This window comes from Cervus elaphus, chromosome 13 (genome assembly GCF_910594005.1).
Source record: "Cervus elaphus chromosome 13, mCerEla1.1, whole genome shotgun sequence".
Classification (NCBI taxonomy): Eukaryota; Metazoa; Chordata; class Mammalia; order Artiodactyla; family Cervidae; genus Cervus; species Cervus elaphus.
In genome coordinates, this window is record NC_057827.1 from 58749769 (window position 1) to 58763060 (window position 13292).

The following is a 13292-nucleotide window of genomic DNA, read 5'->3' on the forward strand; positions in this document are numbered from 1 at the left end:
CCCGGTGCCAGCCCTCGCCAGGGTTCCGGGATTGTATTCTCCTTACAAAAGCGCCATTATGAGGCTCCGCATCTCCCGTGAGACAGGTTGGAGGCCGTAAAAGTGCCTGACGTCACAGGGACCAGGAGATGAATAGGGTTCCCAGCCCCGTACTTATTCTCCAGCGCTGGGATCCTGGGAAGAGGGCTGTGAGGGGAGGGGTCGCATTGGAGTTCCCAGCTGTTCCCGAGAAGGAGTCTGCGGGACCACCCCACGGCCACCCGAGACCCGCCCCCGCCCCCCGAAATCCTGGAGCGACTCGCAGGGTCCTGACAACCCCTTCCTCACTTCAAGATGTGCATATGGTCGCTCGGCTTCTCCAGCCCCACAGGACATCGTGAAGAGCAGCTCCCCACCCCCACCCCCACCCCCAACTCTCTTTCTCTGCCTTTTCTTCCAGATCATTCCTTTTCTACCAAATGAGAGCAGTCACGTGGGCGAGTGAGGAAAATGTAGGCTGGCTGTCAGGAGAGCAGGACCCCCATCCTACCTCTGTAATTACCTCTCTTGGTGGAGTCCACATCCCCTTTTTTATAGAATGAAGAGGCTTGGTTAAAGATTGTTAAAGTCCCTTTCAGTTACAATGGTCTATTGTCCTAGGGGCCATAAGGAAGTACATTACTCTTTACCCCACCAGCACTTCAGTCTGTGACTTGATTGGGTCCTGTATTCTTTTTCCTTGAACACTCATCTATAGTCAACGTGACCATCAGCTTGTCACATATAGTCAGCTCCTTGTCCCTCTCTCTCTCTCTCACCTCTTGAGATCAGTAAGAATAGAGAAGTTTAGACAAGGTATAGCCAATTTTCCCTTTTGCTCTGAAAGACACTTTGTTTGCATATTATTTCCATGTAGTCAAATGAAAATGCACACTCATTTGCATGGTCATATAGAAGATATGACAAAATCACCAACACAATCTCCCCAGCAGTAGGCTACAACGCCACCTTCAGAGCCCTGGAATGGGACCAACATCAGTCTTATTAAGTACCCTGATGGTCTCGCAAACTTTCAGGGCACAGGAAGGAAATATTAGAATTTCAATTCATGTTTTATTTTGATCACATCCTTTAAAATTTTCTACGTCTCACATATGCTTTACACTCCTCAAACCATATGAGGCTAACAGGATATGTATATAATTTATAAGCATGCATGTAATAAGGGTCCAGGTTCAGAAGGGTTTTGCAGATGGAGCATATGATCAAAAAACTTTGGAGTGATCATCACTCTAGACCCACCTTCCAATGCTGGAAACAGTTGCAAAGTTTTGGTCCAACCAAAGCCAAAGCGATGAGGGAGGATACTGGGTAACCCTCCACGAAAGCCACACTGGCCCAAAGAGCTCCAGCACTCCCCCAGGCACCATCACAACACCTGCCAACAGCCTGGGGACCTCATGGTATATGGCATCTCCTTCTTCCCTGAGGTCCACTCACGCTCTGAGTTCCCATCTGCAAGGTTCTGCTTGGTCAAAAGACTGGTCCCCACCCAAGGAACACACTTTCTTTCCAGAACAATTGGCCTTGTCCCTCAAGGCTTCTTTTCTTTCAGGAGCAAACATTCCATTCAAGGGTGTGTGATGCTGAAGGCTCTAGAAAGCTGGTCCTTTTTAGATCTTTAGATCCTCTCTCTGATTCACTTAGTATGTTTGACAATATATTTGTTATTGAACAGAGAAAAAACATGAGCTTGGTCTTCAAATAGATAGATGATAGATACAATTGAAAGATAGATAGGTAGGTAGATAATAAATATGTGGATGATAGATAAGATAGATAGGTGAATACATAGATGAAAATAAACAAAGACAAAGTGGCTTTCTGGAGACGACCTTGGGCTGGACCTGCTGGACAGGAACATGGCTTTGCCAGTGTAGAGGAAGCCTAGGACTCTGGGCTACTCACCCACACACTGGTTGCTTTCATCCATCTGGTATCCAAAGCGGCATATGAGAGGCCTGGAGATGGTGGGGTAGTTTGGAGCTGACAGCGGGGGTGCAGCTGCTGGGTAAGAACCTGAGTAGGGGTTCGAGTAGGGGTTGGAGTAGGGCCCTCGGTACACGGGGTTCGTTCGGGGGATGCACAAATACCCGCCGTTTTGGTTGACACACATCATGTCTCCTCGGCAGGCCTCAGGGATGGTCCGGCACTCATCAACATCTGCAAGGCCACAGAAAGGACACAGGTGTTAGCAGCCCCTCGGCCACATGGTGCAAACTGAAGCAGAGCTCTGTACTGACAGCGCCAGGAAGGACCCCAACCATGATTTACCAGCATCTGCTCTCAAATATGTGGGGCAGTGCCTGGCTCATCACCATCAGGTACTACCCAAATATTAGCCAAATTAAATCAAATTGACAGGTCATCAAATACCCCCTTCACGATGTCTGGGCTGTAGCTACCACAGCCTGTACTGTCACATGCTTGATCCAATTAACCGATCCAATTAACCAATCCATCACGTGTTCAGTCCTGTCCGACTCTTTGCAACCGCATGGATTGTAAACCACCAGGCTCCTCCATCCTTGGGATGTCCCAGGCAAGAATACCAGAGTGGGTTGCCATTTCCTCCTCCAGGGGATCTTCCCGACCCAGGGATCGAACCCACGTCTCCTGCGTCTCCTGCACTGCAGGCAGATTCCTTACTGACTGAGTCATCAGGGAAGCCCCATATGCTTAACACTTTTCTCTAAACGAATCCACACTGGAAACCCAAGTAAGCATATTTTTTTCATCTTACATGATGACAGCAAATGTAAAAAACACTATCAATTATGAAAAATAGAAGGTAAGAGTAAAAATAAAACGTAAAACTATTAAAATAAAGAGTGTTTATCTGTGGATATATCACCCAAAAGCATCTCAGGTACTCTTGTGTGTCTATACGACACTCAGGAAACACTGGGATGGACCTCATCATTGTACTCAATTCTACTCCAAATAACAGCTGGGCAGGGAGAATGAGTCCCCTGCGTCCAGAAAGACAAGACTTGGCCAAGAGTGAGTTACTTGTTAGGAAAGTGGAGACTTACTTGAGAGTCAGCTCACACGGTGCCAACAAACAGGGCCTGTTTCCAGCCAGGCTGGTGCTCTGTTGTGTCTAGAGTTGGGGGTGGGGTTTGGGGGTGGGGGTGGGTTCTCTAGAAAATCAGCCTTGCTGGGCCAGGGACAGAGGAGGCCTAGACTGGGCTGCCAGCAGGAGCAGCTGACCTGACCCCACACACTGGGGCTTCTCACCAACCTTGGGGGGTCTGTTCTCCGTGGGACCGGTGGAGGCGGGGAGGGCCCTGATTCCTAACAGCTCACCCCTGCCACCTCCTCTGAGAGACTCGTGCCAACTCCCCCGCCAGGAAAGGGAAGCGTGGAGCTCCATTATCTAGCTGTAAGCCTGACGTCATCATTAAAACTGGGGGGCCAGGGAAGACAGCTATCACCTTCTCTGCTTCCATTGGGGCATCCTCATGCCCCTTCATCTTAAGTCAAAGTGGGAGCCTGGAGCTTCCAAGTCATGGTTTTGTTCCTCACCAACTGTCATTCTTTTCAACCCTAAGCTCAGAGATTACAAATGATTTGGCCTAAATCAAATACAATTTAAAAAGAAAATATACTCCCAAGGTGGGAGCCGTATTCTTTTTCTATACTCTATGCTTCGTCCACAGCACACTATTCTATATTCTGTCTCCCTGATCTTTGCTGATGCTGTTTCTACCACTTAGGATGCTGTTTCTCAGGATCTTATTCATCCTTCAACACCCGACTCAAATGTTACCTCCATGAAGGCTTTCTTTATTGACCTTAGACGGAAGGCATCACTCTCTCCCCTACTTCTGTAGGGGAGATCACCTCATCTTGGCAATGACTTTATTCCTCTCTGTTCATTTCACTCCACCTAGGTCTACCACCCCCACTAGATGGCGTGCTAGGAAAAGAGCCCTAAATTGTCCTCCTCCTTGGAACCTGCTTCCCTGGTGGCTCAGCTGGTAAAGAATCTGCCTGCAAAAACCACTACAATATTGTAAAGTAATTAGCCTACAACTAATAAAAATAAATGGAAAAAAAAAAGAATCTGCCTGCAATGCGGGAAACCTGGGTTTGATCTCTCGGTTAGGAAGATAACCTGGAAAAGGGAAAAGCTACCCACTCCAGTATTCTGGTCTAGAGAATTCCATGGACTGTATGGTCCATGGGGTTGCAAAGAGTCAGACACAACTGAGCGACTTTCACTCACTCACTTGGAACCTGAGGAATTAGGCATGGATGGAGTGAATTTAAGGGTTTCCCAGGTGGCTCAATGGTAAAAAGAATCTGCCTGTTAATGCAGGAGATGCAGAAGATGTGGGTTCAATCCCTGAGTTGTAAGGATCCCCTAGAGGAGGAAATGGCAATCCACTCCAGTATTCTTGCCTGGAAAATTCCACGGACAGAGGAGCCTGGAGGGCTACAGTCCACAGAACTGCAATTCCAAGAAGTCAGACACAACTGAGTGACTGAGCATGCATGTACTCACAGAATGGATTTAGAGCTAATCAGAAGACCTTGAGATGAGAGGATTATCTGGGATTATCTGGGTGGGCCCAGGGAAATCATACAAATCCTTAAAAGTGGAAGAAGAGGCAGAAGGATTGGTCAGTGAGATGAGGCAACAGAAAAAGATGTGATTAGAAACATGTGAGGGACTTAACTTGTTGGCTCTGCAGGGGGAAGACCACGGAAGAGGCCAAGGAAGAAGGTGGCCTCTAGAAACTGAGAAAGGCCTTCAGTTAACAGCCAGCAAGGAAACAGGGCCATCAGTCCTCCAACCGCAAGAAACTGAATTCTGTGGAATGTAAATCAGTGCAGCCACTGTGGAATACAGTGTGGAGGTCCCGCCAAAACTTAGAACTAGAAATATCATACAATCCAGCAATTCCAATTTTGGGTATATAGCCAAAGGAAATGAAAATAGAATCTTAAAGAGTTATCTGTACTGCTATGTTGATTGAAGCATTTATTCGGGATAGCCAAATTATGGAAACACCCAAAATGCATATCAATGGATAAAGTTCATAATAGATAGATGTAATATTATTATCAATGAATATTATCATCATATGAATAATAGAATATTAATAATAATCATATGAATAGTATTCAGTCATGAGGAAGAAGGAAAAGCTGCCATTTGCAACAACATGGATGGACCTTGAGGGCATTATGCTACATGAAATCAGGCAAACAGAGAAGACAAATGCTACAAGATATCACTTACATGTAGAGTCCAGAAAAGCCAAACTTACAGAAACAGAGAGTAGAATGGTTGTCATCAGGGGCTTGGGGGTGGGAGAAATGAGGAGATGTAAATGGTACAAACTTCCAGCTAGAAGATAAGTTCTAAGGAACTAATGCACAGTGAGTATTATGAACAATACCATATTGTATACTCGAAAATTGCTGAAAATAAATCCTGAATGTTCTCACCACAAAAAAGAAATGGTAATAATGTGGCGGGAGGGAGGTGTGAGCTCTAAGCTATGATGGTCATCACATTGGAATACATAAGTGTATCGAGTCAACACACTGTACACCTTAAACTTAGACACTGATGTATGTCGATTATATCACAATCAAAATAAAAGAAAAAAGAAACTGAACTCTGCCAGCACCATGCATGAGCAACAAAATGGATTCTTCCCTCAAGCCTCCAGGAAGGAAGAAGGCCCTGCCAACACCTCAGTGTTAGCCTGGTAGAAGCCCCCATCAGGCTTTTGGCCTGTACATCTGTAAGATCATATAGTTGTATTGTGTAAGCCCCTAAGTTTGTGGCAATTTGTAAAGGCAATCCTGGGAAACTGATATAGATGGGGAGCTCCTTGAGGATGGCAATCAATTCTTCCTCATCTTCACTCTGTCCCCGGGCTTACCCAGTGCTGGGCACAAAGAAGGTGACCAGTGGAAGAGTGTCATTGATTTCAGCCATCCCGTGGCACTGTTTTTGCCCATTTCTGTGGGCAAGGCTGATACAGACTTGACAATACTGAACAACAGCTAAAAGAGAAATGGCCCTGCAATGGAGCTATGACTACAACCCCACCCAGCGAAGGACCTTCAGGGCCTCATACCTAAACACTGTCCTGACGAGCGGTCCAGGTCAAAGCCATTAGTACATTGTTGCTGCAAGAAGGAAGAGAAAGAGGAGAGGTCATTTTACGTACTTTTTTTTTTTTTAACACTATAGAAGTATTCTAACTAACCGCATCACAGAAAGTACAGAAAATGGGTAAAGAAACAAGGCATTTGTAATACCAACATCTGTTATAACCCCTTTTTGTCCCCTTTTAGGTATTTTTTTTAACAATCATTTTACACCTAGCATCACTTTTTAAGTTCCAGCGTCATTGTTTCAAAATGCCCGTTTTTAGCAAATGGTTATTGGGGCTTTTTCCTGCTCTAGTTATGAAGAGCAATACTAATCACATCTGATGTGCCCAGCGAGGCTTGCCCTGTGCTCACCCCTTCCTGGGACAGAATATCATTGCCTTAAGGGCAACTACTCTCTTTCTTTGAAGGTTATTTAACTCCTTTCCAGTGCCCAGCATGAGTTCTTTGGCCCCTCTGAAATCTTGTACCCAATTATAGGGTCTGTGTATAAAATAAATCTGTACAGTGATGTAGTCAGTTTTCTAAGAGAAACAGAATTGGGGAAATTCTTTCATTTTAATCTCAGGAAGACAATTACACAAAGATGCTTCCAGAGATAGCCAGGTCTCAACAGCCCCTGAGGGTTACAGGCTTCACATACAACTTGAGTTATAACTTCATGCATTTAGAAAAATCTCATGGGCTCAACAATCACCCTCTAGAGCTGACATGTTACAGGAATAAGTCAAGGAGGTGCGGTTTTGCCTATGAGGGCTTCTTCCCTGGCCTTCCCTGTGGTTTTTTTTTTTTTTCTTCCCTGTGGTTTGAGGGGAGTTAAACTTCCCTGAGCTATAGGTTGATATGTGGAGATAATAGATTCAGCTGCATTCCTGGGAGTGGGTTCAGGTGTCTTAGGGCCTGGGGGCAAACAAAATGGAATGAATGAGCCAGGAGGCTGTGCCATAAAGTTCAGAAAACCAGGAGATGTGGTAAGCCTCAACCCTCATTTGCTAAGTGCAGGTGTGGGTTCAAGTCTACTGACTGGCTTCCAAGTCTCACTTCAGCCCCTACTCACTGCATAATTTTCTATGCCTCAGTTTTCTCATCTGTAAAATGGGGATGATAGTACTTACATCTGAGTGGTTGTAAGGACTAAATTGTTAATGTGCCTGAAGTGCCTATAGTGCAATAAACACTATATTATAAACACGGCCCTCTCTAAATGTAGATGTCAACTGTCACCACAGAGCTATACTGGAGAATGCTAAGGCCTTTCCAAGGCCTAAAAGTCTTTGGTGGGACTTCCCTGGTGGTCCAGTGGTTGGGGCTTTGCCTTCCAATGCAGGTGATGTGGGTTTATTTCCTGGTCAGGGAACCAAGATCCCATATGCCTTGTGGCCAAAAAAATGAAACATAAAACAGAAACAATACTATAACAAATCCAATAAAGACTTTAAAAAAATGGCCCACATTTAAAAAATTAAATCTTTCCTACTTTTCTCAAGATTCTTTCCACCACCAATGAAATCTATTTCAAAATTCTTAATATGAAGGGAAAAAAACATTTAAAGGGTGTGATCAAAACAAATGTGAATTGAAATTGTAAGATCTCCTTCCTAGACCCTGAAAGTTTGGGAGAGCATTTGTCTACTCAGTGAGAATTTGGTTGGTCCCATTTCAGGGCTCTGGTGTACATAGCTGTAACCAACAGAGGGGCTGTTTTGGTGATTTTGTCATGTCTTCTATATGTTCATGCACATGCATGTGCATTTCCACTTGACTATGTGGCCCCTCAGCCCTGCTCAGAGGTGGGGCTTCTCTCATTTCTGAGCTGGAGATGCAGAAAGGCTGCCCTGAGCTCCTCAGGAGGGATCTGCCCATATTTCTCAAGGGCTGACACAAACATCACTTTGTAAAGTCAGGGATGCTGCAGGCTTCTCCACATAGACCCTGAGGAGCTTAAGATCCCCCTTCACACTCCTCCCAGGGTCTGGGCCAAGCTGGGTCTTCACGGGTTGGGAGCTGAGTCACCCTTCCTCTGCCTACCTCCTCCAGGAAGGACACATACACACACACGGGCAACACGGGGAGAACAGAGAGGCACCAATGCTCAGAAATACTAGAACATGCTTGACTTTTCAGCACTTACAATAACTCAAGACCCCCCCAACTAACACAAATGAGGCAGCATGATCTGATTATAAGAGTCTTGGATGGCAAATCAGGACACCAAGGTCCCAGCCCTGCCACTTATAAACCGCACCAGCTGGGGCAAGTCTCAGCTTCCCTGAGATTCAGCCTTAACCTCTGTACAGTGAAGAGCTCGGTTCAGGTCAACGACACGATCCTAGGATTCTAAAATGTGTGGCTGGACACCCTCAGCCTGTTTTTTAACATACTTCCTGACAAGTAACAAAATAAAAATCTTACCTGTGCATTCCCGGGACTTGGAAGACAGAGAGCCAGTATGGTCACGGTGAGTATCCTGCGGGAAGTAAGAAGCTGACGTAAATGCCCGAGACATGTCCAGCACCCAGGTCTGGGGTTATATATGCATCTCCTGCTGCCTGTGAGTTTACAATGGTGACTTTACCTTGTGCTTGTGTTTGGAGGGTGAGGGGCAGGCTCCAGAGCAGCCGGGGACATGCCAGATGTCCCAAACATCCCGAAGAGAACTGCACTCCTTCCACTGGTTTCATATGTTGCATAATGTGTTAGGTGGCATTTTTTAAATAATTGAAAAAAATTTTAATGACATGATTGATTTACAACATTGTGTTAATTTCTGCTGTATAGCAAAGTGGTTCAATTATACCTATATATGTTCTTTTTCATATTCTTTTCAATTATGGTTTATCACCAGATAGTGAATATAGCTCCTTGTGTTATACACTAGGACCTTGGGTTTGTTTCTTTATTTGCCACGTGTATGACTTCAAGTGGCATTAAAAAAAAAAAAATCAGGGCTTCCCTGATAGCTCAGTTGGGAAAGAATTCGCCTGCAATGCAGGAGACCCTGGTTTGATACCTGGGTTGGGAAGATCTGCTGGAGAAGGAATAGGCTACCCGCTCCAGTATTCTTGAATTCCATGGACTACATAGTCCATAGGGTCACAAAGAGTTGCACACAACTGAGTTGACTGTCACTTCACTTTAAAAATAAACAGTTTTACTGCTTCAAAGAACAAATCTAACTCCCACCACTGTGGTATTAATAATGTATTCACCACTGCTTGACTTTCACTCCCGACCCAAGGGGACTTGCCTGAGTTTTGAACATCTTCACTCTGAAATGACTACTGTGTGAAGGAGCCATTGTGCCCCTGGATGATGAAAGTACAAACGTGAAGCATGTGAGTTCCACCCAATGGAGGTGTCACAGGGAACACACATGCTCCCAGAGTACACTCACGCAGACCCAGAGGCAGGACCGGACATGGGGACCCAGGCAGCCCCAAGAAAAAGGAACACAGTGGACACTTAGAAAGAGGTGCCAAGAAACTGTGTATCCACTTTATATCCTTCAGGTGGCTATAACCAAAAAGTTCAAAGCTAGTAAGGCTGTGGAGAAACTAGAGCACTTGTGAACTGTTGCTGGCAAGGTATGCTGATGCAACCACTATGGAAAGCAGCCTAGAGGTTCTTCAAAAAATTAAAAATGGAACACCATATGATCCAGCAATCCCACATCTGGACATTCATACAAAAGAACTGAAAACAGAATCTCAAAGAGACTGTTGTACACCCATGTTCACAGCAGCGTTATTCACAATAGCCAAAAGGTGGAAGCAACCGAAGTGTCCATCACTAGATGAATAAACAATGTGTTGCATACATAAAAGGAATATTATCAGCCTTAAAAAGGAAAGAAATTCTGACAAGTGCTACAATATGGATGAATCTCAAGGATCTTATGCTAGGTGAAACAAGCCAATCACAGAAAGACAAATACTGTTTGATTCCATTTATATGAGGGACCAAGAGCAATCAAAATCATAGACAGAAAGCAGAATGGTGGGTGTCAGGGGCTGGAGGGAGGAGGGATTAGGGAGTTGTTGTTTGTGGGTATAGAATTTCAGTTTTGCAAGATGGAAAGAGTTCTGGAGAATGTACTTGAATGTACTTAACACTATTGAACTGGACACTTAAAAATCATTTAAATGGTTTTAAAAATAACCTATGCAAATACAGAGTTTTATTTGGTGCTTTTTTTTTTTTTTTGGTGCTGTTATTATTGAGTTCAATAGAGGGTTTATCTGAGCAACTACTACTTGCAGGCAGAAAAACTACAAAACTATGACACAGACGCTGCTCTGAAGAGCAGATTGAGGGGCCACCTGGACCAATAATGTCCAGACACTTTGGTTAAGGCATGGATAGAAATACCCAATGAGCACCAGGAGAGCCAGGCTGGGGGTAGAGAAGATCAGGGAAGACTTCCTGGAGAAGGTGACCTCAAAGGTTTCTTCAGTAAAGCAGCGGACCTGGGACCTGCTTGAATTTAGTGACCTGTTACTATCAATGTACACCTTCACTTTACAATCGCTCCCTTTAGAAAAAGAGAGTTCAAAAGACTACAAAGCTTACTCAATCCATGACACAAGGCTCATAGGAACCAGCAACGCTGGGCTACTTGGAGAGCCCCAGAATTAAGGTGCGGTTCAGAGGAAACAGGACCCTGATGTGGTGCTAGGAGAGGCAAGCCCACTCCCTTCGTCTAGTCCTCGATCCAAAGAATAATGACCGTAAGAGTCCACAAGTTTTCGTTTCATCTGAGCGCCTGCACGAGACAGGTTCTAGAACGCCGGAGACAGCTCTGACCTTATAAAGTGCAGAGCCAAATCCCAGGGCTTTTTGATATTTGCAAAGGCCAGATTTATATCTGGAAGGAATGAAAGAACAATAACAAATTTATTTTCCAGGCTGTATATTATGAATTTCAATGTTTTCCTGTTTCTTCACATGAAGTTTCCTTTCAGTTGGTTATAAAACCCTGTCTCGTTTTTGTTGGAGACAGAACAGGCTGACTGAACATAGTGGACTTCAAGACCTAGTGGGAAAGGCATGCTAACCCCATGTCTCCCCCTACCCCTGACTCCCCCGCTCCCTTTGGCCAGAGGGCAGTCCCAGGACAGGTCTCCCCTGAGAGATCCCGCCTCAAGCCCAGCCTCCTGGAAGAGCCCCAGCTGGGCCCTGGGGGCCAAGTAAGCTTCAGGCTAATTGAGACAGTTTTCCAAAAATGAAATAACATCCAAGCATCCCTGCTCTGACAGTGTCACAAGCAGTTACATTTGTCATGAAAAACTCCAGAAAACTCCAAGATAAATTAACTACAGGAACCCTGGGGATCCTCTGATGCTCATAACTGGTCCTCGGGACTTTCAAAAACAGGTGGGTCCACCTATTTTGTGTTCCATCCTCAACTGGGAGGAAAACCAAGAGGGACCAACCGAATCTCAAATCTCAGGGATCACAGCTCTATTTTCAGCGCGCACACACACACACACACACACACACACACACACAAATCTGTCTAAGCAGTTATGTTCTCAAGAGTTCCCTGGATAAAAACTGCAGATGTAATCTAGATAAAGTTCTTCAAGGTTGAAGGATCACTTGACTGGAACTGCAATTTCCTTAAAGAATATCAAAATGTTTGCTTACATGCGTTTCTGTCTGCAGTCCCCAGTTTTCATTGGCTCGAGACTTCTGGGTCGCATGCCCTTTGTGAATCCCACACAGACATAGAGCAAATCCAGCCCCGGGAGGTGCAGCTAGCTTGTTCGCTGGTCCAACAGCCGATGCAGCAAAATAATTGCTAGCGAACTAGTAACGGATCTCTCAAATTAAGAAAAAAAAATTTTTTTTTTTTAAATTAAAAAAAGAAAAGAAAAATGTGGCACACAAATCTGCGGCCCTTTCGGAAAAGCAAGGGGAAAACCAAGCTCTGAGATTTTTGCCGTCCTCTGTCGGATGCTGGCTTCTGAAACTGTCTTATAAAATACCCACTCCCAAAAGAAGACTTCAAGATGGAAATTACAGAGGCGCAGCTTTTTATAATTAACAATATCATTGCATCACTAGCTAATGCCTTTTCCAATATCCTGACACAGCCTGAATCACGGCCATAGCCATTTTCCACCCATCGGGTTTTGAGTAAGGTTTCCAGACCCTGGAGGAAAAAAAAAAAGTCCGGAGCAGAGAACGTACCTTTTAAATCCTGGCATGTCCAAGATGCGTGGGCAGGAGAAGCAGCTGGTGGGGAAAAAAAGAGGAAGAGCTCTCAGCGCCCGCGGGACCCCCGGAGGAGCAGTTCCTGAACTTCGGCCTCCTCTGGGCCTGTGGGGCTCTCCGAGACTTTTATTCCAGGGGGGCCGAGCCGAGGCGTGGAGAGGAAGAAGGGGAGAGCCTGGGTCCTGAGAAAGCACCTGGTTTTGCTTAGCCCTTTTCAGTAATTCAGCATTAAACCAATTGGAGGAGGAATGTTAAAAATGAACACTTCATTTTCTAAGTATGTTAAACAATGCAAATGGGGCCTCAGTCTGGACACAGCTGGTTCAGATTACAGCGCTCACCAACTGGCTAGACTCCTCACAACAATCTTGGGGCGTCTGCCAGGACCAAGTGCTCAGCGCTGGGAGGAGAGCCCTTTCCCGGCGCAGCAGTCGCCCTCGCTCGGGCTCCAGCATCTCGATGGAGGCGATTGGCGGGCAAGTGCAGGAGGGTGGGGTGCACCGGGGGTGGGTGGGGGGGTGGCTGGACGGGCCCGTTGACCCTTTACTTCCCACCCGGGGAGGAGGTCCCCGGGGCTGGGCGGTCGTGGGCCGAGGCGGGGGCGGGGATCCGGAGCATCAGCAACTTGGGACACCCGGGAAAGTGACTCCCACCCGGGGAGAGGACGACCTCGAACTCCTGACAAACAGCGACAGGGACTAGAGTCTTTTGATTTATTGGGAAACCAGACCCAGCGAAGCAGAGGCTTGGGGTAAGCGGCGCGAGACTCAACGATTTTCCAGAAGAAGGGGTGGGGAGCCTGAGGGAGTGGGAGAGAGGAGGAGTAGGGAAACTGGCTGACACTAACTCCAGACGTCAGCTTGTGCAATGCAGACCTCGGAGAGGACACGCTCTGGCCC

General features: G+C 45.9%; 1 protein-coding gene across 2 annotated transcripts in view; it reads right to left on the reverse strand.

Moving 5' to 3' along the window:
- The window catches only part of FBLN5 (fibulin 5), an 86373-nt gene extending 73471 nt beyond the window's left edge, over window positions 1–12902 (reverse strand). The window contains exons 1-4 of one of the 2 annotated variants that reach the window (XM_043921532.1): window positions 12370–12902; window positions 8590–8644; window positions 6141–6192; window positions 1948–2202 (exon numbers count right to left, since the gene is read on the reverse strand). In XM_043921532.1, coding sequence (XP_043777467.1) covers window positions 1948–2202; window positions 6141–6192; window positions 8590–8644; window positions 12370–12386 — 379 coding nt within the window. In that variant the 5' untranslated portion in view covers window positions 12387–12902. Of the gene's footprint in view, window positions 1–1947; window positions 2203–6140; window positions 6193–8589; window positions 8645–11823; window positions 12193–12369 lie in introns of those variants that run through there. The other variant, XM_043921531.1, reaches the window with a different exon arrangement.
- Between the last annotated feature and the right edge of the window lie 390 nt (window positions 12903–13292).